The 24,622-nt window shown below is 40.0% G+C and overlaps 2 protein-coding genes across 2 annotated transcripts; both read right to left on the reverse strand.

Moving 5' to 3' along the window:
• Positions 1-9,806: 9,806 nt before the first annotated feature.
• LOC104445011 (low-temperature-induced cysteine proteinase) lies at positions 9,807-13,626 on the reverse strand. Its single transcript, XM_010058802.3, is given in 6 exon segments — positions 9,807-10,257; positions 10,366-10,566; positions 10,569-10,886; positions 10,988-11,128; positions 11,379-11,620; positions 13,052-13,626. Coding segments are annotated over 6 exon segments (1,563 nt in total). The 5' UTR covers positions 13,569-13,626; the 3' UTR covers positions 9,807-10,113.
• Positions 13,627-22,787: 9,161 nt separating this feature from the next.
• On the reverse strand, positions 22,788-24,062 carry LOC104445009 (peroxisome biogenesis protein 7). Its single transcript, XM_010058800.3, has one exon. The coding sequence runs from the start codon at positions 23,945-23,947 to the stop codon at positions 22,991-22,993; it is 957 nt and encodes a 318-aa protein (XP_010057102.1). The 5' UTR covers positions 23,948-24,062; the 3' UTR covers positions 22,788-22,990.
• Between the last annotated feature and the right edge of the window lie 560 nt (positions 24,063-24,622).

The following is a 24,622-nucleotide window of genomic DNA, read 5'->3' on the forward strand; positions in this document are numbered from 1 at the left end:
TAATTGAAATTAATTTCTATGTCACAAAAAAGATTTCGAATCAATAATTCACGAGACATTTACGACCAAGCTAGATTTTGTCTCACAAAAAGATTTTAGACTTGTACCTTAGACCCAAATAGACTCTTTGGGTCATGTCTCAAACTATTCACAAGGGTAAATTTGGATTTGAAGTTGCAATCGAATTTTTCACAAGACAAAAATTAGTTTGCTATAAATTTATTATGGATTATTAATTTGGAGTTACTTACGAGAAAATTAAATTTAATTTGGAGTATTAGTATGATATCTTTAATGATATTAACTCAATATCAAATAAAGGATATTTTTCAGCTTCCATTAATTCACCAAGGGTAGCTTAAGGACTGTTTAGTGTCTAGTCAATTCTTAACTATTTCTATTCTTTTACTCTCCGAAAAAAAAAAAAAAATAATAAATAAATAAATTTGTTTGATGATGTCAACTAACTTTTCTATTCGTGATAACAAATTTTTTTACGAAATAAATTTGAAATATAATCAAGTAGGAAAAAGTTACTTATTTATTCCCAAAAACATTCTAGAATCAAGCTATTTTTCTTTCTCTTTTTCTTGTTCTTTCTCCTCTAGTCAATTGCTGGGCTTGGTGATGGCAAAGGTGAGGTCTGGTGACCTTGCCGGAGCCTTGCCTAATCATAGCAAGGTCGCCGGCTAGAGGAGGAAGAAAAAGAGAAGGAAAAAAGAAAAAAAAAATCTCAATATATTATAAAAAAATTTAAAAAAAATTCTACATCACAAAAAAAATTGAGGATAGTATCAAACTCATTCATATTCTTTTTATATTTTGGAATATAAATTTTATGCGATTATCAAACTCGAATTTGAATGTCATCAAAAAAATAATAATAATAAAAAAAATAATAAAAACTATCTTTGAGCATAAATTGTTTAGAATAATTATCAAATGCACCCTTACTTTTTTTTTTACAAAATGCTAGAATTTGATTCCTTCGAGCATAATTTAATGGGTGAGCATAAAACATGTCTTGATTATTCACTAATCTGCTCGTGATCTATTTAAAGGCCCTAAAACATAATTGATAACATTCTATTTGTCAGAAAGCATATGTCACCACAAAAGACAAGTGCTGGTCAGCGCCCTATTGTGGCTCGACCTTTATAGGCTTTGTCCCACATATAAATTGTCCATTCAAACACATGAAATAATAAAATTTAGAGCATATACCATTAATTGATTAGGCAATCTCAAAAGGTAATACGTCTTTTTTGAGGTTGCCATGTGCTCAAGATACTTTGTTTCCTTGCTATCTTTCCGCATCTCAAGCCTTTATTAGCAAAGGAGTGTAACCTACCTAGCTAGATAAATACTCCACAAAAGGCAAAAGGTAGGATGATTTGTAGAGGGGTGCAAATTAGTCCACAAATGTAGCCGATGACTAAGGACGGGTTGACGCGACATTACTTACGTGACAAATAATTAATATGCACGAATGAGGGTTGTCGGACCCTATTGCCACTTAGGAAGGATTCTTATGTGCTTCAGATGCATGTGACCCATTGCATTCCAATCTTTGATTTTGGCGGGTCTCATGATTAAAACAAACTAAACTCACATGTCTTTGATATGCCCAAGAATGTCTTGCCACTCGACCCCCTCCCTTTTCCCTCTGTCGTCATTTTAATCACTTTTTATCTCTCTATAACAGCCGTAAATTCTTTTTCACTTTTACAATTTCCCCTTTATTCAATCAATTCTTTGTTTTTCTTAATGGTATTAGAGCCATTCTTGCCCTAATTTATTTCTCTTGTGCTCTCACTCTTGTTAATCAAATTTCATATGCCACTTGTAATCCAGCTTGCATGTGAGAGAGGGTGTTGAAATATCCTTCATTGCTCAATAATATTTCCATCCACCTTTTAGTTAAGCTTTTGGGTTGGATGCTATAACAATTACTAACCATTGATTAGCCCATTGAAGAGATTTGAGGACTTTTTTTCATATTAAAAACGATATTGCAAAACTAAATTGCACAACACTACAAGTTAGGAAATTGAAACGGGCCTCAATAATACCAGATTGGGTTTGTCATGCTCATTTTTCCATATTCTTGCTAGAATATGTTCCCTCATTGTTTTTTCAATTTTTGAAATCTCATCATTGATATTGGACCAAACACAAAATACTCATTATTGATGAGCTTTTAAAGATGCAATATCATCAACATGTGAATGATGGACGATCACGAGTAATCAAGTTTAACTTAAGAGGAGTTTATCGCCGCAATTTGTGCTCTCAATTTGTTGCAAGTAGGTACCTCACATAATTAATTCTATAAATTAAGACATTTCGCCTTTTTTAAATAATTTCAGACAAAAATGATTATGCACATCTGGCTTTCTTATTAATGGGCCGTTTTTGGATTAATAGTAAAATGGGCCAAAATCGCGGCCCATAAGCTTCTGCAAACTGAACCGGTGAGCCATTACCAAAAATCCCTCTTCAAACCCATCTCTCACGACTCTCGAATCTCGATAGACACTCGGAAAAATTATTGTATGGTCTATAGAAACCATCTCCACCGTCTGTCACAAAGGGCCCTATGGTGAGCGTCATAGATAATATTGATTTACATAATCTATGGGTAGGTAAAGAAACACGTTCCGAATGGGCAAAATGCTCCTCGACCAAAAATCTTGAAAGTATTTGACCGAAATCAAAACGCATCATTATCCATCGTCGTTATATATGTGTCAACATTAAAAAAAAAAAAAAATGGCTTACTAGGCCAGGACAACCAATGAAGCCCACCGGACCCAAATCAAACACATAAGTCCGAGGGAGTTTGGGCAAAGCCACTGTCATAGTTACCGACGGTTCAGTACCGATGATCACTCTTGCGTAAGAAGATAAGGGAAATGCCAATTGTCAAAACGCTCAGTTCCAATCAAGGATAAGGCAATATAGTTATTGGCAAAGCTCGTATATACCGGGTTATTTAAATTTGAACACATGACTGTCAAAGCGGTTATTTTCTTAGTTTTACTATTTTCTTAGGATCATGAAATTGAACAAGAAAACCCTAGAATACTCAATTTTCAGCTATCTTTCTTTAGTTATTTTTGCTTCGTATTTACATTTAATTGCATTAGATTTATCCTTTATTTATCATGATTGTAGTAGAATCCGTAACTTTTTTTTCTGAAACAACATAGGACCCGATACAAATAAAAAGTTGAAGAACTATCCTTCAGTGAAAGATAGTTGGTTTGAGAACACTATTGGCAAACAATATGTAAAATCCATTTTTCGCTTGGGCATTTCAAGAATTTTTTTTTAAATTTTTTTTCAGCAAATTAGTTTTCTGGACATGCATGTCTTTGGTTTATTAAAAATAATCGATCAATAAAAAAAAATTTATAGTCAAAGAAAATATGTATGCATAAAATTAGGAAAATGAGTTCTATAATCTTAAAAGGGAAAATATTTTCCATGTTCTAGAAAGTATTTTTTTTTTTTTATCATGAAGTCGTAAGCAATTCAAACAAATATAACTCATTTAAAGGTAAATGTGCAATTCTTTAATTACATTAGTGATGAACCTAATGATAATCCTTTAGCTACATGTATTTCACTTTATATGCTAATTAACATGCAAGCTGGAGCTTGAATGGTTGTCCAAAACAAGAGATTGTATTGTTGGCATGAAAAATCAAATCTATATTATACAGGATCCATGCACTTGAATCGCTAAATCAATATCTGATTAATGAAGCCCCTTCAGGCAGTGGCACCACCACTGCTCGACCTTACAAGGATCGGTCGGTACTCAAGTGGTTCAAGTGACAAGTGGCACCGCTACCACATGCGAGGGTGATTGTCCTCACCTGTGGTCGAGCGAGGATTCTCCGATCTCATTGGTGAAAAGTGTCACGAATCTGAGTGAAAGAGGAAGTGTGGGAAACTATTCAGAGAGGAATATGTATTGATCTCATTCAATTGTATAATCTGTATACAAGAGTGTATATATTACAAGAGAAGACTCAATAAAAAAAGTATATAGATATTTTATAATATTTTCTAATCTTTCTAATCCTAAAATAATCACAATTCCTATTGATTACAATTGACACAAATCTTCAATCATATCTTCCAACACTCCCCCTCAAGCTGGTGGTTTGTATATGTCCAAAACGCCTAGCTTGTTTAGAAGAAATGCATGTTGTCTTTGACAAAGAGGTTTAGTGAATATATATGTGGGCTGCTCCATGGTTCTGATCCCTTTTGTCTCGATGACACCTTCTTGGATCTTCTCTCGAGTGAAATGGTGGCAATCAACTTCTATATGTTTTGTCCTCTCATGTAATATGGGATTTGCTGCAAGCTTGAGTGCTAAATCATTGTCACAAAAGAGTAATGTTGGACCCTTAAATTGTATCCCAAGATCTAGAAGTAAGCCTCGTAGCCATACTACCTCACAAACAATCTTAGCCATAGATCGATATTTGGCTTCTGCTGAGGATAAGGACACAGTAGAATGCTTCTTTGTCTTCCATGAAAGTAATGACTCCCATTTGATACAAAAGCCAGTGATAGATCTCCTACTCATAGGACATGTAGCATAATCCGCATCGCAATAGGCCGTCATCTCCATATTGCACTTTCGAGAAATGAGTATCCCTAGACTTGGACATTTCTTCGGGTATTTCACTACCTTCAAAGCTGCATTCATGTAGGACTGTTTTGGACTATGCATGAATTGACTAAGAGTCTAGATTGCATAGCAAATGTTTGGCCTAGTCATGGTGAGATAGATAAGTTTTCCAACAAGTCTCTGATAGCTTGTTGGATCTTTTAATAATGAATCACCAGAAGGAGATATCCCAGCATCATAATCAATAGTAGTCAACTTGGCATTTTGTTCAATGGGAATAATGGCTGGTTTGCATCTTGATAATTCTGCTTCTAATATAATCTCCATCACAAATTTTAGTTGGCTAAGGGAGATTCCTTGATTTGAATGAGCTATCTCTATTCCAAGAAAATATTTAGGTGACCCTAAATCTTTGATGTGAAAAGAGGAATGTAAATACTCCTTAAGCTTATTTACAGCAGAATCATCATTTCCCATGATAAGTATGTCATCAACATAAATCATCAAGTAGATAGATGACATACCTTTTGTCCAAGTGAATAGAGCATAATCATGCTTGGACTGTTTGAATCCAGCAACCGTAAGTGCATTAGTAAATTTGACGTACCATTGTCGAGAGGCTTGTTTCAGTCCATAAAGGGATTTACAAAGATGACATATCTTAGATTTCCCCTGTCTCCATAATCCTTGTGGAAGATCCATGTAAATTTCTTCATCCAGATCACCATAAAGAAAAGCATTGTGGACATCCATTTGGTGCAGTGACTAGTCACGAAAAGCAGCAATCGATAAGAAGGAACGAATCGTGACATCCTTGGCCATCGGAGAACAGGTTTCGTGATGTCAAAACCTTCTCGCTGTGTAAAGCCCTTAGCCACCAACCGAGCCTTATATCTTTCTACAAAACCATATGCTCTGTATTTAATCTTGTATACCCATTTACATTCAATGGGTTTACGATGGGGAGGTAATAGTACGATATCCCAAGTATGATTTTTAATTAGGGTTTGTAGTTCTGCATCCATAGCCTTTTGCCAACGTGGATCATGTATCACCTCATTATAACTAGAAGGTTCTCATTCCTTAGAGATACGGCTAATGCAACATAAATGTTTTGATAACAGCCAATCAAATGAAACATATGAAGAAATAGGATAACGAGTACCTAACAAATTCGAGGAAGAACACACATAATCCTTCGTCCAGGCTAGCAGGCGAGTAACACGACCATATCATCGCGGTGGCTCATTCTGCATCTCCAAAGATGATTCTTCAATAGTTGTAGGTTCTATGGAGGTTGTCGTCTGAGACTCCTTTTGCATAGGATGGTCTTCAATTGAATGTCCAATAGAAAACTCATTGGATGTTGAAGTGACATTGTATCCATTCTTTGATGTCTTGGAGGAGAAACAACAATATATGATTCTCCAGAAGATAGATCTTCTTCCGACAAGAATCGATGATTAATTTTCATATCATCTACAGACGTAGAAGTGGCATCTTGGAAGGGAAAAATATCTTCATGAAAAACAACATCCCTGCTAATAAAAAATTCTCCGGTGGACTGTTCATAAACCAATATCCTTTCTTCAGGTTGGGATATCCCATGAATATGCACCGACAAGCACGAGGGCCCATTTTATCGCGGGGCCCTGTTGTAGTCACATAACGGAGACAACCAAACACTCTGAGATGACTTAGGTCTAGTTTCTTCCCATATAATATCTCAAATGGAGTTTTCCTTTCTAGGATGCGTGATGGCATACGATTTATCAGATATGTTGTAGTGACCACACAATCTCCTTAAAAGTTTTTAGGAATAGATGCTTGAAATTTAAGAGCACATGCTACTTCTAAGAGGTGACAGTGCTTTTGCTAACAACTCCATTTTGCTGTGGAGTATAAGTGCAGGAACTCTCATGCAAAATTCCATTCAAGGAAAAGAAAGAAGCACATTCACCATTAAAGAATTCTCTTCCGTTATCAATGCAAATGCGTCGAATCGACTTCCTAAAATGATTTTTGGATAAGGAAAGAAAAATCCTCAGGTGAGAAAGGACTTGATTTTTGGATTGCATGAGGAACACCCATGTGGCATGTGAGAAATCATCTACGGTTGTGAGGAAAAATCGTGAACCATCATGATGCAAAGTGTGATATGGTCCCCAAACATTAGCACAAATTAAAGAAAAAATATCGTCTACTCGAGAACTACTGTTTTGGAAAGAGGCATGAGTCTGTTTTGCCAAGGGGCAGATGGGACACTGGGGACAAGGGAATGAAGCAGTGTGACCTAATTTTTGATGATGAAAAAAATTATTGTCATTAGTAGCAATGTTACACAATGATTTATTGAATTCAACAGGAGATAATTTGAAATTGCTTGGAAGATTGATCCAAAAATACAGCCCTTGATAGATTCTACCCAAGTCCATCAGTTTGCTAGTCGAAAGGGCCTGAAAAAACATTTATCAGAATCAAACAAGACATGACAAGAATTTTATTCACAAGCTCGAGAGACTGATATGAGGTTGAAATGGAAATCAGGAACATAAAGCACATTTCGAAGTGTGATGAGGGAACTAAGATTCACAGTGCCAGTCATTGCAACATGTGTGGTGTTTCCATTTGGGAGTTGTACTAATATAGGAAAAGATAACTTCTCGATGTTGGAAAAGAAACCTTTGTTGCAGACAATGTGGTCACTAGCACCTAAATCGATAATCCATGCATCCTTCGAAATTGAGTTCATTAAATGATAGGAAATACCCGAAAGCTCCCTTATCAAGTCTTATCGGAAGCATCCAATTTCTTTAAGGCTTCCATCAGCTCCTGATATTCCCCATGGGTAATTGACTTGTTTGCTGGTTGACCCGACACCTGAAAGACGGTTGAAAATTTCCCCTTTTCCTTTTCACCAAGTTTACCATGCAATTTCCAGCAATTTTCAATTGTATGGTATGGGCGCTTACAATACTCGCAATATAACTTACCTTTTCCTTCTTTATTGTTGTTTTTCGTGGCTAAAGAAGGCCTATTCATGGACTGGAAAGCATGGGATGTCGTTGCCCCATATGGGCCATCGGATCCAATAAAAAAATGGCCACGTGAGCCATTCGATCCATAAAGATTTAGCCCACGTGGATCGTTAGATTCAGGTGTATCGCTGCTTCGTGGACCATCAGATCTAGCCACTCCCAAAATCGATCGTGAGTCGTCCGATCGTTCGACGAAATCATGGTTGTCCATCAGCTTCTTGTATCTTCTAGGGTCTTCTTCGAGAAACCCTAGATGAAGCCCTTGATGCTCTCTCCCTCCTATGGTTCTCTATGGTGGGCAAGAAAGCACCTTCACTATTAGAGCCATTCCTTTGCCACCTTTCCCGTAGTATGCCGCCTTCTGTTGACTTTCCTCTTGGATAGCAAGTTAGTAGATGTGGGCAAGGCTCGGCATGGGCTCCATGGTCAAGATTTGTGAGCGGAATGAGAGGTAAGTCTCGTTCAGAATGAGGAGAAACCTTGTTGCCTTCTCCTTGTCCCGCATATTTTTGTACAGTTGTAGAATTGGCTCTGGCCAGTCAAACTTCTCTTCAGCTGCTTCCAAATCATTCCACAGACCCGAAAGTTTATTATAAATTGCCGCAACAGTAATGTTTCCTTGTTTCAGTTCAAGATCTGCTGTGTCAAGGAAATTTTTTTGACTTGATCCAATTTTCCATACATTTCCTTAATGTTTTCCACATTTTTCTTGAATCCTCTGTTGGGGGAAGTTCGGCTGTGACTTTGGAAGGGGTGCATTTTTCGATCCATGTTCTAACTAGTTGATTGCATTTGTTCCAAAGCCGTGCCAAGCGCTCGTCGAATGGAACCGGAATCATTCCGTCAATAAAACCCTCCTTGTCTTTTGTTACCAGCACACGCCGAAACTCCCGCGACCAGCTCGAGTAATTGTTCGATCATGTTAACTGCTGAGCAATAAGCTTCAGTTCTGGTCCATCGGCATTTGTTGTGTAAAGGGGGTCACCGGGCTCCAACCGGCCGCTGGTAGCGAAGATCTAGTATGGGAGAAAACCAAGTGGAGGATTCGGGTAGGGATTTCCTCTTAAACCCAAACCGCTAGATTCAGTTCCATGACCCGCATTGAAAAAAAAAAAAAACAGACTCGAGTAGGGATTTGTTCCCATACCCGATTCGCTTGACCTGCCCGTCTACTGTGGGCTGATAGTTGAGCTTGCCTCGTTGTTGGTTGATGGGCCCCCATCAATTTGCACGCTACTCCGATAGCCCAACAATGATGTATTTGGGTCTGGCCCATAGTACCATGGATATGGTACCCATTAGTAAGGATGGCCCAAAAGGGTTGCCCTTTATTGAACTAAGCCAGAACAGGTGCCCATTGCGTGTGTTGGGCCTGCCTCTGGGTCTGTTGCTCGGACACAATAACTATTGCCGAAGAATCTTGGATCTGCGAGGTTTATGGCATTGCCTCTCCTGCAGACTGGTCGTCAAAGGCTGAGGTCAGGTTTTGTGGTTTGGTCATAATGAAAATTTTCTCCTAAAAAATCCTATAGCAACTCTGTTTTGCAGGTTGGATTTTCTTGGCAAAGCGAAGACAGAGGTTCAAAAACGAATTCCTACCGAAGACTGTTTTGTTTTGCAGAATGAGTGTCGCAACAACAAGACACAGAAAAACGGAGGCAATTCGGAAAGGAATGCAGAAGCTATGCCAGGATCATAATTGCTCTAATACCATGTCACGAATCTGAGTGAAGGAGAAAATGTGGGAAACTATTCAGAGAGGAAAATGTATTGATCTCATTCAATTGTATAATCTGTATACAAGAGTGTATATATTACAAGAGAAGACTCGATAAAAAAGTAAATAGAATTTTCTAATCTTTTATAATCTTTCTAATCCTAAGATAATCACAATTCCTATCAATTACAATTGACACAAATCTTCAATCATATCTTCAATCATATCTTCCAACAAAAAGAAAAGGGTGAACGAGATCATATTCCCAAGCTGAATGAAACTTCAGAATTCCCATGTTCGCTTCCTAGCATGTGCCTTAATGGCTATGAATGGCAATTGATATCTGAAGAAAGCTCTAATTCCTCACCGAAATGCAGAAAAATAAGGTAGAAAACACACATTCTGAGTATATACTCTTTATTTTCAGAATCCGGGATGGCGCAAACATGTTCGAGCATCGACTCAGGCGAGAACGAAACAATAAGTACCAGTAGCAGCAATTGCAAGTATTGTACTTAATACACATTATGCAGTGAAAAAAACAGCCGTTGACCTGAAGCCAGGACATGCTCAAATCCCATATCTATGAACATGGGCCTGATACAAGGTTTTGTCGATGCCTATCGACGGGAGTAAGATGAGATTACCGACTATTACTAGTACCGAAGCCTGAGAAATGTTCGGTATGATCGGTGCTTCTCTAGTCATCAGCGGATCGCCGCGAGACGGTTCCTCTTCCACACCAGTGGTTGGTAGATCTTGTTCTTGTTTTCCTCGAACCGGTTCCATGGGAGTTTGCGCTTCGCCATCTTTCGCTTCTTCGAGGCAACTCCCAAGTAATCTCCGGCATTCTGTTAGGATTGAGCAAGAGAAGTGTAAGGTCAGTGAATTTGTGATGTGAATGAGCAATGTTGAAATCGACTGAAGAACCTGAATTCTTAAGACCCGAGTTCACATACCTTGAGGCAAAGTCCCTCTTCGACATCGCAGATCGGATAATCGCCGGGGCAGCAATCGTCAGTCCCGGTGCAGCACACCGCGTTCTGGTAAGGACAGCAGCCATAAACCAGGCAGAGATTGTAGAACTCGTAGAGGCAACAGCATGTCTCGTCGCCGGGGCAATACGAGTAGTCGCCACATTCACTGGGGGAAGGAGACGGGGTGGCGGCGTTGGCTTCGGTGGGGGTGGCGGTGGGGGAGTGACTGGCGGGGGTGGGGGCGGCGGAACGACTGGAGATGGGTAGGGAGACGGCGCGGAGGACTCTTTGGTCGGGTAAGAAGCCATCGCGTTGATGGCGCAGACGCCGAACGGCAGGTCGGTGTTTCTTCGTATCAGGAAGTATCCTTCCACTCCCCAATCTGTTCCCCAGGAGTTCTTCACGATCCAATAATCTTCGCCGCCTTCGGAGCCATAACCAACTATCAGGACCGCATGGTCGATGTCGTCGGGATTCGCTGAACAGGTACCGTCGTAGATGCCCTGATGCGCCAATTCGCAGCAGCATCAAGCAAGCAGTTTGTATGCAAAAACTCTCATCATGCAAGTGTATTAACACAAGAACATCAGGAATTAGGACCTACCCCAGTGTAGAGCTGGAAATCTATCGCCGAGCCGTCCATGCCGACGCTAATCGGCTGTTGGATGACCGTGCAGAGAAGGCCGTCGTCCGACGGATAAACGTCCACATACCCATCAATGGTGACCGCCTTGTTGTGCTCCTCCTGATTGAACAAGATCCAATCTATACATCAGATACAGGGTAAAAAAACTGATGTTTTCATAATGTTTTCCTGTGATGTCACTCATAATTCCTCAAGAAAATGCTGATCAAGTTCTTTAGGAAGATTTAAGAACTCTCAGACTCGCACGTATGGAAAAATCAGGAAAAATTGTCTAAAAAGTTATAATCCTATTGTACGACAGCCAATTATTCTCGGGATATATTGATACAGGAATTATATGGTACCGAACCTTGGTGACGTTGCAGATACCACCCTCGCCAAAGACGCTGGTGTAGGGATAGTCTTCTTCCGAATCGATACCGCCGTTGTTGATGACCCACTCGAACGCATAGTCCATGTAGCCGCCGTCGCAGCCGTCGTTGGTGGTGTCGCAGTCCACGAGCTCTTGCTCGGAAAGGCTGATCAGGTCCCCGCTCTTGAGCGCATTGATTCCTTCCATTGCTCCGGTCGAAGAGAACGCCCAGCAACTTCCTGTGATCATGGATCGTGTGCGAAAATCAGGCGAACATCACATTATTCAAGAGCAAATCCCCCGAAAACACACAATCAACACACAATTTTGAAAATTCATACGGCCACAGTGCCATTCCGAAGCTCATTCTTGTATTTCTGGTTGATCGGCAAATTTTCCAGTCGTCGTCCCGGTCGAAGCATGTGTAGAGAAACTTTCAGATCGTCAAGTTGAGGGAGGCTTTCCGATCCTCTTCTAGTCTTACCATATGAAATATTACTAGGATCAGGCAACTCTCTTCTGTTAATTTTGCAGGCATATTCAGCATTCTTAAAACCTCTTTCGTATATCAAACGCTCCAAGATTTCACCGTTCCGTCCGACTATTTCTAGCCTTAACATGAAGGCGATAGCATGACTCGTCATTTCCTAATAGTTTAAGCTTTTACATTTATTGGTGTAAATTTCGCGAGTTTCTATTACAATTCGGACCTTCTATAGTAAAGTCCTTAAAGACATTGATGTCCCTTGATTAAAAAGGTGGGGCGATCGATTTCCAGTGCAGTTCGGTTCTAAGGTGAAATCGGAAATCGGACCGGTCCAATAGAACCTTCCCCATTACTTGATTCTATGTGTTATGAAGAAATAAAAAGAAAAATAAAAAGCGGATTACTCTTTTTTTTCAAAATAATAATAAAAAATATATAGTTAGTCCAATTCAGTTCACTCTTAAAATCAGAAATCGGATCACTTGGACATTAGTTTTAGTTTTGGAATTCAGAACCGGACTAACACTCTCAAGAACCGGTCAAGGTGGTCCCGTTTCGTACACCTCGATAAGAAAGATGATGACATCCCTACACAATCAGTCCAAAACCCTCCAAGCTTCTACCTAATGTTCTTGCGGTGAAGCGATGGGGTTGAAACTTGGCCACGTTTATCATGAAGTCGCCCGCAAACAACAAGGGCCCGCAACTTTTTTCATATGGTCGTATTCACAAAATCATAATTTAATGATTCTGATTTTGAACCTAAAGGTCTCACCTTCTCATATTTGACCAAACCATATAATATACGACAAAGGGAGAATTTCTAGTGGTCAATTCAATGGCAGCCTGGTCACGTGCGTGCAGACCATGTTCTCTACTGTATCTCACTTGCCAACTAAGGAAACAGAATCGATCATAAACAATTTTTATGGAATGTTCAGGCATGATGAAGCTTGATATCGAGCTAACGTGACGATTAGTCCGAACCAGATGGAATACAAATCTCATACTGCAGATACAGCTCCGTCTAACGTCGTGCGTGCTCATTTGGGTCGTCCTGATTCTTGAAATGTAAACGACTCGACATAAATAAATAAATCTAGAGGAAAGGACAAGGTATGTTCCTAATAATTAGGATCGAAAGAAGCGAAAACCAATCAAACTAGAAGGTCAAAAGACGTACCGCATTCTCCCTGGTCCTTCACGCCGGTGACAATGCCGTAGTTCCTCCAATCCAGAGACGACGGCGCCTTGCAGGACTCCGCTCCCTTCCTCTTGTTCCTCATCAAGCTCTCCCTCTTGGCCCTCCACTTCTGGTTCACCGACTTCTTCACCTTGGACAGGTAGAGCTGCCTGAACTCCTCGTTGCTCAGGTCGGCGAACTTGTTCAGCCCCACGCCATGCTGCTTGCCGCCATCCCTCCGGCTTCTCTCCATCACGTACCTCAGGTTCCTTTTGAAGTTCTCGAGCCGCCTCTCGGCCTCCCCGGCGTGCTTGTACACCTTCTTGTGCTGCGCCTGCCATCTCCGGAAGAGCTCGACAGCACGTTCGTCCGACACGGCGCCGTTCGGGTCCTGTCCATGGCCGATGATCGAGTACTCGCTGGGGAGAGAGGCGTGTGACAGAGACAGGCGCGCGAGGGAAGCAAAGAAGAGGATGGCAAGACCTAATTGATGATGAGTTCTTGGAGAAGAACCCATGATGATGTTCTCTCAACTTGGGTTGAGCTTGGCGTGAGAGCTGGTCTCTCTCTCGTTGTATAGGGTTTGTTTATAAGATGGGAACTCGCAGCATCGCCTACCAGTCAGCTCAACAGCTTCTTTTCTCTTTCTTTCCCTTTTCCCTGTCCGTGCTTCAGTGTCCCACGTTTTCAATGACGGATGACAAAAGCTTTAATTCCATTGGATTAACAATCAACATATCTTGTGATGATAATGACTTTCGAAATTTATAATAGGTAGCTCTGTTCGGAGCTATATGATCAATCGAAATTTGACTTTTAAGTATCGCTATATATTTCTCTTGACACTTTTGCTATCAGATTTTTTCATGGGAATGGTCTGACTATGACACATCAAGGTCATCGAAAATACCAAAATATATAAGGAGATTATAATTTCACATAAATTTAGGCACTATGAATATTGCATTGGGCTCACCCCTCCCCCTCCTCCCCCATATGACACTGGGTATTTTCTTATTGAAATTCTTGAATCCAAAATTGGATGTGTAGATTTAGGTTTTAGGGCTTGCTCCTTGTAGAGACCAGATTGACATGCATCGTACAAAAGCATGGTGTTCTTGTGAACCCATGTTGGCAATGTTGGTAGCAACAAGGAGGTCAAATTGAAGCAATGAGGCACTCCCAACATATATGATTAAGCTTCTATAATGGGGACACAACACAAGATCTGCATATCAAGCTCAAATTTAGTTGGCATAGGTCCGCATTTTAGACAGTTCTGGCCAGGGTTTTTTCCCCCTTTTTTTGATGGGCCCTGACTAGGGAGTTAAGTGGGGAAGAAATCTAACAGTCCAATCCAACTACTCTCTCTCTCTCTCTCTCGCTCATATGCACAGACACTGTAATTAGGTTAAAAAGAACATTATGGAGTCAATTATAGTATGCGGAAAATATGATCAAGAATGTGGTGGATAGAATGAGCCATAAACATGAAATTTTAGTGAAGGATATATCATTGTGAATGATTCGACGACATATAATAAAATTTAACAATTTGTTGAATTGGATTTTTTCTCAAAGTAAAATCGGTTTAATTGGATAAAAAGCAGAGATCATCTGCTCAAGTTGTAGACCCGAGACTAGCATTTTGAGTTCAGACGGGAGCAAAATATTCAGTAGGAAGCAATTTGTCAAAGATAACAATGTGGAAACAATGAAAAGTTTTCAAACTAGAATGAATTACACATTCGTTGCACATTGATCTTTTCTTTCATGCATGTTGAGAAAAAGAATTATGTGCGAAAATAAAATGTGTCTAGATGGGAAATATTCAAACTTCATTAACAGCTCGCATTTTATCAAAAGATTTTGTTTAAAAAAAATACCCGTAGGACACTTGATAAGAAGTATTAGTTTTACTTTCAAATTCGTGTTTTATACATGACATGCTAGAAAGAGAATAAGTTTTCAACTTCAATGTCCTTTTATCCACATTCATTCTTTCTTATTTTTAAATTGTTATCGAGTTTCGTTGGGGCATGCGCTAACAATGCCTTCTTTTTTTTTAACTTCAAAAGGCGAGTAATTTGCTTATTCACGCCAATTGACTGTAGGTCAAGTAAATTTAAAAAAAAAAAAAAATCACATTGGATTCCCCCCTCCAGAACTATTTCTATTGCAAAGGACAAGAAACTTCGTGGAAAGAAGAGAGAGAGAGGGGACATGCACAACAAGGTTAACATAGTAGGCTTGGCCTAGTTGATTGAGGCATTGGGGAATTTGCAGTTCAAGAATTGGAAACCATCTATCCAAATCTTGCCAATTACATGCCAACTTATTACAGTTAAAACTATTTGCACAGGTCAAAAGTCTAGACTTAACTGATTTTTGAGGCTATAGAGTATTTCATAGATCTCAAGATAATCTTTTCTCCATGCCCATGTCCTTGGACAATCAAAAAAGTAAGGTTGGTTTATAGAGTTAGTATTATGATTGACATAACAAATGGCCACTTGCGGTTTGCCACATCATTGTTTATACTAGCTTCATAAAATAGTCTTAGTATATTAGCATTACTCGATGAGAAAATATCTTGGAGATTTCAAGATTTACCGATGATAGTGTTCATTATCTCACTAAAAGAGGGGAAAAAAAAAAAAAGATAATAGCCCCAGAAAAATTTTCAAGGTTGCCAATTCTATTCAAAATATCTCTCAGCCGACCTATGTTGTAAAGGTTGTTGGATGTAAGGTGGCCCCTCCCTAATCTAAGAGCTTGTAATTGATTAAAACTCGACACCCAATTATTTACACTATACATAACACAATCGTGAAATCTAGGCACAAACCCAACATTTCTTTTGGGTTGGGGCTAGCCTTAAGGATTCCTTTTAGCCGATAACCATTCGATGGTGGCGGCACTAGAAAATCACTCGAATTTTTAAAAGGCGCCTATAGCTAATTATACCAAAAATGAATAATCTATTTACTACAAGAGAAGTCACTCTCTAGGATGGAGACAAGACCGAGGACATAGTTAGGACACTAGACATAGAATCTCGGTGACAAGTAGTCCAGGCTCTTGTTGATAGCCATGTTAGGTACTAGTAAATTATAAATTGGATTTATTTAATTTCAAAGTGCTGAGCTCAAGATCTGCTAATTATTTTTCACTTATCTATTCCTGATAAATTGGGAATAGCATCAACAGGATTAGAAGCTTCTTCCCTTCTCTCTTCCGAACTAATTAGAAAACCCATATCTCCCCCACACAAAATAGACAAAAAAGAACAACTTCAATATGGGAATGAGCTGAACTTGGACAGGTACACCTACCATTCAATTGAATTACCGGTACTGGAACCGGATTTACGTGGAGAAAAAGCTTAGAAATGGGTCAGACAACGAGGAAGATTAGATGGGAGGAGGTGGTGGCGACTTTGATTTCCTACATTACGGCCCTGTCCGTGAGCTGGCGAGAGGACGTGTGTCTTGGTCAAATCAGACGGGACCCTTTCCTTTGCTGCTGTTTTTTTGCAAATGGACAACGTGATACGGGTTGCAAGATTTTTTTAGTAAGGGACAGCCCCTCGAGCCTTCGCTTCACCAGAAGGTCTTTCTTTTGCCTAGTTTTCCATTGAAAAAGAAAGAAAGTTGAGAAATGGCAGTTCAGTGGCCAAATGCCTGTTATAGAATAGTGAACTCTTGGGCTAATTTCCCAAAAATAATAAAAATTAATAAAAATTAATTTTAGGTCGTGACAATTCTGACCTCAACTTTTTTTTATCTCATAAAAAATCACAAACTTTCATCCTTATCTCAAATCTGACCCCACCATTAACTCTTTGTCTGAAACCAACCTTGTTTTGGGAAAAAAGTTCTAGTCACCAACTTGGCGAATCTTGTCTAGGTGTCTCTCAATAGGTGGTGCTCTACGACTTCAAATTATGATAAAACAACGAAGTCTAGTAAGAGAAATTCAATTTGGAAACCTTTTTGACTTGTCAGTAAAGTGTACGAGACGATGAACAACTTAATCATTATTCTCCAAGCTATGGCTCAGAGAAGAAGATAATGAATAGTGCTTTAAATCCAGCCAACGAGTGCATATGAATTTACCGCTGAGGACGATAATGGTTCTAAGTTAAGGGAAGCTAGATTTGGGATTTAAATGAAAGTTGATAATTTTTTTGTAGATAAAAAAAAAAAAAAATTGTAGGTAAAATTGTCATTTGATTTAAAGTTAGGACCTTTTTTTTTTTTTTTTTTCTTTTTTTTGGGGGGGGGGGCGGGGGCGGGGGGGGGGAGGGAATTAGGCCAGAAACTCTTGGATCAATGAGTTCAACGTGAGATTGCTTCCTGTGGACATAGATGCTGGTAAGGAAAACTTGTCTTGAGATTTAGATTTTGTCGCAAGAGTCGCAAATTTGAAGAAGAAATAAAAGATCAGGGTTACGAAGAAAAATAAAAGATCAAGGTTACAATGTTAAACCTTGCCACGGACATATCCATAGCTAGGGGTGAATCTAAGTTGAGCTCGAAGCTACTCAACCGTAATTCGAGCTCGAGCTCAAGGGACTCGAGTATTTTGTCGAGTCTAGCTCAAGCTTGCCAACATTCAGTTCGGAGAGCTAACAAGCCTAATCGAGTTTTTATTACTCTTTTTAAGAAATATATTACAATTACATAAGAAGACACAAACTACACATTGTACCATCACATGTACGAACGTGAGAAAAATATCCGAACTTATTAAGCTTAAGCTCGATTGCATATGTAACTATATTATGATTGAGTCAAGCTCAAGCATCTGAATTTTCTATTAGAGTCGAGCTCGAGCCTAAATTCTGATACTCTATGGAGCTTGAGTCGAGTTTCCAGCATCGAGTAAGCGAATCGAGTAGAGCTCAAGGTTGACACTCGACTCGATTGCATTCTTGATTACAGTACAGATATGGGCTTTTCAGACAAAGCCAAGAACAGCATTTATCAGGACTGGGAATGTGCAAAACGTGTCGGCAACTGCACAACAGAGAAGCGATTGTGTTCAATTCATTGCAACGACTGCTTCTGCAACAAGGGCAGAGCATTCATGTTAGGTGGGGTTGAGGATTTGTATGAGTAGAGAGGACCCCCAGAAGGAAAAAGGGTTTAACCCTCATATTTTCTTTGTTCTTTTTTCTTCTTCTCCATTTTCTGCAGAAGGACTTACTGATGCAGCTTTAGCCTCTTACAGTTACCGCAGAGAAAATTTTGGTTCAAATTTCAAACTGAGAAGCGAGGGCCTTTCCAGCAATTTGAGGACGATGACTGGGGTCATCATATCCCGCAAATCTTCACAACGGAGAGATTAGCGAATTCATCTGCAACCAGATGCGGTTCGCTGCTCTAGGTTTGGTGTTCAAGGGATGCATCACTAGCTAGCAAAGAAGACAAATAGGACAGTCATATTCCAAGCAATCCAGAATTAGCATCACATAGAATCCAGAAAACAGGAAGAACAAATAATCATCTGCCAAAAGATTGAAATGAAGAATCGGATTGCATCTCAAGCACTGAGATTCTGAGTAAGAAAGTTTCAGGCTTGGAGCTACACATAAGAGCACATATTAGATTACCTCAAAGCAGTTTGCTGTGGATTGCCACCTTCATTGCTCGTCATGAAATGGAAAATAGCAGGAAATATCAGAAAGCTCAAGTCACAACGATGCAATATGGTGTACAGTAATTCTTGATCAACATTGGACATTCACATGATTCATCAAAGCAGACAAGGCCCCCTAAGCATGCATCTCCAAACGTTGTCAGACAGTATGTTCAGCATAAATTTGAGATGAATTTCCCACAAAGGGTTATTCACTGAATCTACTTGGACTCATCAACAGAATCCTTTCAATTATTTCAGCTAACAACTCTAGCCAAAATCAATTCTTTGGGGCAAATCAACAATCTGATTTTGGTAAGTGAATACACAGGCAATGCAATGTCGACTATTCAAAAAACAAGCGAAAGGAACCAGGTTGCTTCACAAGGACAAAACTAACCGAGAATCTTTTGTTTCTTTCATATGGCAGAGTATTCATCTTCTAGACCCCATACTACAAGACCAGTAAATGAATGTCCTTATCCACAATACACAACAACCAAATGTCATGACAAAAGCCTGAGCAATATACTATCCACTAGTCACAGATAAAGACAGATAAATCTATTTAAATTTTTCCTTTAACGAGAATCTCCTCACAGTAGTAGTCACCAAAAAGTCTCTCAACAGTACATACTATCCACTAGTCACAGCAAGACCCTCTCAAGATTTGACCCTGTAGACACAAACCTTAAGCAAGAAGGCAAGGAGAGTGAGATATTGAAGAGACTCATAGCAGTTGATCTTCCCCAAGGAATCGAATTATTTAACTCTCTCACCCTTCTAATGCCTCTGCAGTATTCCCCTTCAACCAGAACTCAAACAGCAGATCAAGGGGGTCAAATGCAGTTGATCTTTCACAGGAAAGTATAACATATGCACAAAACTAGGTAGAGCGGCAAAACTTAAAAAAGCAAATCTTGATAGGAACTCAATATGAGGGATAAAGAAGACTAAATATTCTATAGCAAGGTAAAAAAGAGTTTAACCAGCTGCCAAGGTCATTTATGGTAAGTTAATCTTGAGATCATATGCTTTATGCTTTGGACCCAATAGTAAAACAAAAGTATCAGTTTATGAATACATGATCCATCACAATTTGAATTGAAGAAGGATTGTAAGTTTAGAGGAATTTGGAATACAGGAATAGAATCAGCCTTACACATTTCAAAACCTTAGCTCAGTTAGGATATGACAAGGAGATATGTCAAAGATTAAATGACAGAAAAACTGAGACTAAGACTAGACATCAACTACAGACGGAAGCTGGGAAAAATTAGAATATCTTTTAATATAGAAATGAAGAAATGGCTTTGACTCCATGGTGAAAGCCCCCAGGCCATCAATTTGATAGGAAAATACCTAAATAAATCACCTGTCAACCTCCACTCACTCTGCGTGATTTACGTGATTAGAAACCTCAAAACGATTCTCGACTAACCCAACATGGAGACAATTGACGCTAAAGAACAAAAGTTCAGCAAATGATTCCAGCTTCACTAATCTTAAAAGTCAGAAAGATTCTATATAAAGCCCTATAGAACCATCATCAACCTCATAAGCAATTGCAGTTCTTCAGGAGCTAAAAAATGCATGAGCATACATCTGTACAAAAAGCACCAATAATCACAGCTACCTAACCACACATTATTCACATCTAAACCAAACTTGTGGCCTGACTAGATGTAACTTGTTTAACTTGATTTAGCTCACATCTTCATTCACATCACTTCATCACATGCTGCCAAAGTAAGCTCAACATCAAAACTTTGACCAACTTTGAGATACTGATACCATTTCACAGCTTGATTAAGAGGGAACTTTCTAGATTTCCATTACTTGGACCATCTCAATAGTATTGCTCTTAGCTAGCAGGTGAAAGACTTGCACTAATAAGGCAGAAACAAACCCACGAAAAGCCACAGATGGTGGAATACAGGGACTGTGAATTTAAGTAAGGGCCAAAAGAATGTTGCACAACCAAACAAAAAAACTGGTAAACTGAAACTTGAGTTTTCACTCTCATCACAAGAAATTTAAACATTTAAAAGGCATTCATTTGTTAAGCCTGACAAAAACTCCATGTAACAAACATTAACTATTGCCATCACACTTTTATCCATATTAGAAGACTGTACCAATTAGTTTAAACACTGGAGCAAATGAAAACGGGATAACTACTATTTACTGCCATACCATTTACAGTGAATTCGATAAGCAGATAATTAATCATGATATGCAAGTTCAAGCATAGATTTTTCCTGTATTCCAAATTTATATATGCAGTGTACTTGTTCATAAATTATTCTTATTAGTCAAGTCCAACAGGCAAAGCACCCTCATATTCGTATTACACTTTTGACGTCAACCATTCAAAATCCTGCTTTTAAGTACTTAAACAACCACAGCAAAATCAGCTCAATAAGGGTACACACAAGAAAGGGGGAGAAAAACTTAACTCTACTTTAAGGTGCTCTAGGATCAGTACCAATTTGCCAACCATAAACAAGCTCATCCCAACCAGAACTCACAAGAAGCCCTCTGACAAGTGCATTCATGTCAAGGTCAACCAAAATCCTGTCAGTTGGTTTTGCCCTCCCCACAAGCAAATCCCCCACCATGTAATCCCACAAAAACAGAGTCATATCGTACAACCAAGACAGGATCAAACTCCAACTTGCACTCAGATCCCAATACCGTTTCCCAGCTAGATAAGGCAAAACTCTTTATAAGTCAAATTACCAGGAGCATCCAATGGTAATATTCTTCGCTAGCAATTGAAAAACCTGACCTGGATGGAAACTAACTCATGAAAAGCCATTTATCTGTAAAAGCAAGAGACCGATTCAAAAATCAGGCTCCAGAGTGAAGCAGCCACAATTATGACGATGCATCCTTGATAAGTATGAAGATTAGCCAACAAGGAACTCATAAGAACAAAGAATGCCTGGAAGTGTACTACCAATCCTGCAACACCACAGAAATTTCCATGCACAAAATTACAAAATATTAAGAAGCCAATTCCATGAAAGCCATTGTTCTGCCATGAGTAAACAAGTGACCCTCAACATCATCCCAGACTTAGCAACTAAAATCAGAAAGAGAATCGCCTCACTTGGGAAGCAGCATTAAGCATACCTGGGGATTGCATATCTTGTAAGGCTCAAATTTTCTAGGAGAATTGAAAGACTGAAGCAGGGGACAGAGCCCAGCAAAAAGCTCTGACCAGCATGTAGATAAGACATTGCACCCAAAAAAGAAAAAACTAAAATTTGAAAAACACAATATTCCAAGAATCTTGCATTTTGATCACTTCAGCTTTAGAATTTAACTATGAGCAATTTCTATCTTCAAATATTTATGAAAGATCAGTTCAGAAAAACTATTGTTGCTGGATCTCCCATGGTTATCAACAATAGATTCATATTGCTAAAAGTTTCTATATATCAGTTTATATCAATGACTGTCTTTAGCAGAGTTACTCAGCAAACCTATAACCAAACTCAATGACAGCATGAACTTTCGGCCAATAGTTGCACTCAACATAAGTAAATTATTGTCTGTAAAAGTGCCCATTTTGTCCATAGGAAGATCAGAGAATAGTAAGTAACCCAACTAGACGCATCAGAGAGAGGCATTAAAATGACAATTCAAATCATTTGAAATGCTAAAAAAACACAATTAACAAACAAACAATGTTCTGAGACAAAGCGCCACGATTATTTTGTCAAAGAAGTTGGAACTCCCATGCCCGGAACAGGTGATATACAAGTTGGAAAGAGTGACCATAAAGTAAGAAGTATCAAAGAATGCTGCACTAACCGAACAAAGGAACTGATAATATTGAAAGTCAACCTCATCCTCGCATGACAAAGAAGTTGCAGCCATAGGTCTTTCCTTGATCAAACCAGGCAACACGGAAAATTCATAGCCAAGACATTAATTTCACTAGAGCAACAGCAACTAGATCCTTATAATAAGACTAAAAAGCTGAGTTCAAACAATCACAGCAACAAACAAACACGGAAGAACCATGACGGATGCTATACCATACAAGGTGAACTTAAAAAGCGCAAACTCATCATCCCAAAAATGCACATAGAAACTTGCCCTGCTTTATTGAATCTAATATACAGTCAATCTATTCGCGAGCCATTTACCAAGATCAACAGTGGAATGACAGCTACACTTTCAACTTCTGCCATCCAGAATTGAGATTCCAAGTTCATAAATAAGAACAAGAAAATCAGCTCAACGAGGGGAGGGGACCCGAAAAGAATCAAACTTAATCCCAATTCAAGGAGCTCTAGGATCAGTCCCATGTTGCCAGACATAAACAAGCTCATCCCAACCTGTACTAGCCAGAAGCCCTTCGACAAGCACGCTCATGTCGACGCCGACAGCGAATTCCGTGTGGTGATCGTACCTCCCCACGAGCGAATCCTCCACCATGTAATCCCACAAGCACACCGTCATGTCGTAGGAGCACGACGCCAGCAGGCTCCCCCGGTGCGGCGAGAACTTGACCTTCCTCACGGCGTACCCGTGGCCGTTGAGCACGGCGACGGGGACGCGGTGGCTCCGCACGTCCCAAACCCTAATGCTCTTGTCGACGGAGGCGGTGGCGATCACGCAGTCGTCGTACTTGTTCCAGTCGAGGGAGAGGATCTCGGACTCGTGGGCGGGGAGGATCATGGTGGAGCCGGGCTCCCGGACGTCCCAGACGCGGGCGGTGCAGTCGCCGGAGGCGGAGGCGAAGACGTCGGCGTGGCGGGGGTTCCAGGCGGCGGCGTAGACGCAGTAGGCGTGCTCCTTGAAGGTGCGGACGCTGGCGGGGCGGTCGACGGTCCAGAGCTTGACGGTGTCATCCCAGGCGGCGGACAGGAAGGAGTCGCGGCGGGTGGGGTTGTAGTCGACGCTCTGGACCTCGCGGGTGTGCTCGTGGAGGGAGCGGAGCGGGTTGCTGGCGGGCGGGAGGGCGGAGTCGTAGAGCTTGACGGAGCCGTCGGCGACGGCGGCGACGAGGAGGGAGTCGTGCGATTCCGACCAGGCGACGTCGTAGACGCCGTCGGCGGTGTCGAAGGCGGCGATCTCGGCGACGGGGGCGCCCGGGGTGGGCGGCAGGGCGAGGACGTGGAGGCGGCCGTTGCCGAGGATGCCGAAGTTCTGGGCGGTCGCCGCCGCGAGGCGGTTCTCGTAGAAGGGGCTGAACTTGACGGAGTAGCCGTTGAAGGGGGCTTTGAAGATGGGCATCGTGGCGGCGACGGCGACGGCGGAGGTGGCGGCGGCGGCGGCGGCGGTTGGTGGGTCGGGGTTTGCGCCTTGGAGTTTTCAGCTGACTTTGTGGATTGCTGGTTCGGATCGGAAGCGAGGCCGAGGGGCATTTTGTCTTTTTAGTTTTTAATTTTTAATTTTATTTTTCTTTTTAATTTTTTTAATTTATTTTTCTGTTTGCCAAATAAAGATATTCAGTGGAAAGGGCTGCTTCGAAACCAGTGATGAGCTTTATCCTTTCTCTTCTGGATATTTGTGATAAAGGATTTTTTTCTTTTTCTAAAACAAATAAAGTGAAGATTGAAAATATATTCGTAAATAAAAAAAAAAGGATAAGTATCATGAAAAATCTAAAATTGTTATACCAATAACAAATTTTCCTGAACTAATTTTTTGACAATAAAAATCTCAAATTTTGTAATAAATTTACTTTTCGTTAATTTTCATTTAATTGAATTAATATTACAAAAAACTTTAAATTGAGATATTCATGAGAAACGAAAGATAAAACCAAAAATAGTATACACATCAACTATTACATGTCATTTAACTTAGTAATTTGATGATACAATTTAATAAAAATTAATAGAGATTAAATTTATCACGGATATATCAATTTAAAATTTTTCGTGATATTAATTAAAAATGCAAATC

Source organism: Eucalyptus grandis, chromosome 5 (genome assembly GCF_016545825.1).
Source record: "Eucalyptus grandis isolate ANBG69807.140 chromosome 5, ASM1654582v1, whole genome shotgun sequence".
Taxonomy (NCBI): Eukaryota; Viridiplantae; Streptophyta; class Magnoliopsida; order Myrtales; family Myrtaceae; genus Eucalyptus; species Eucalyptus grandis.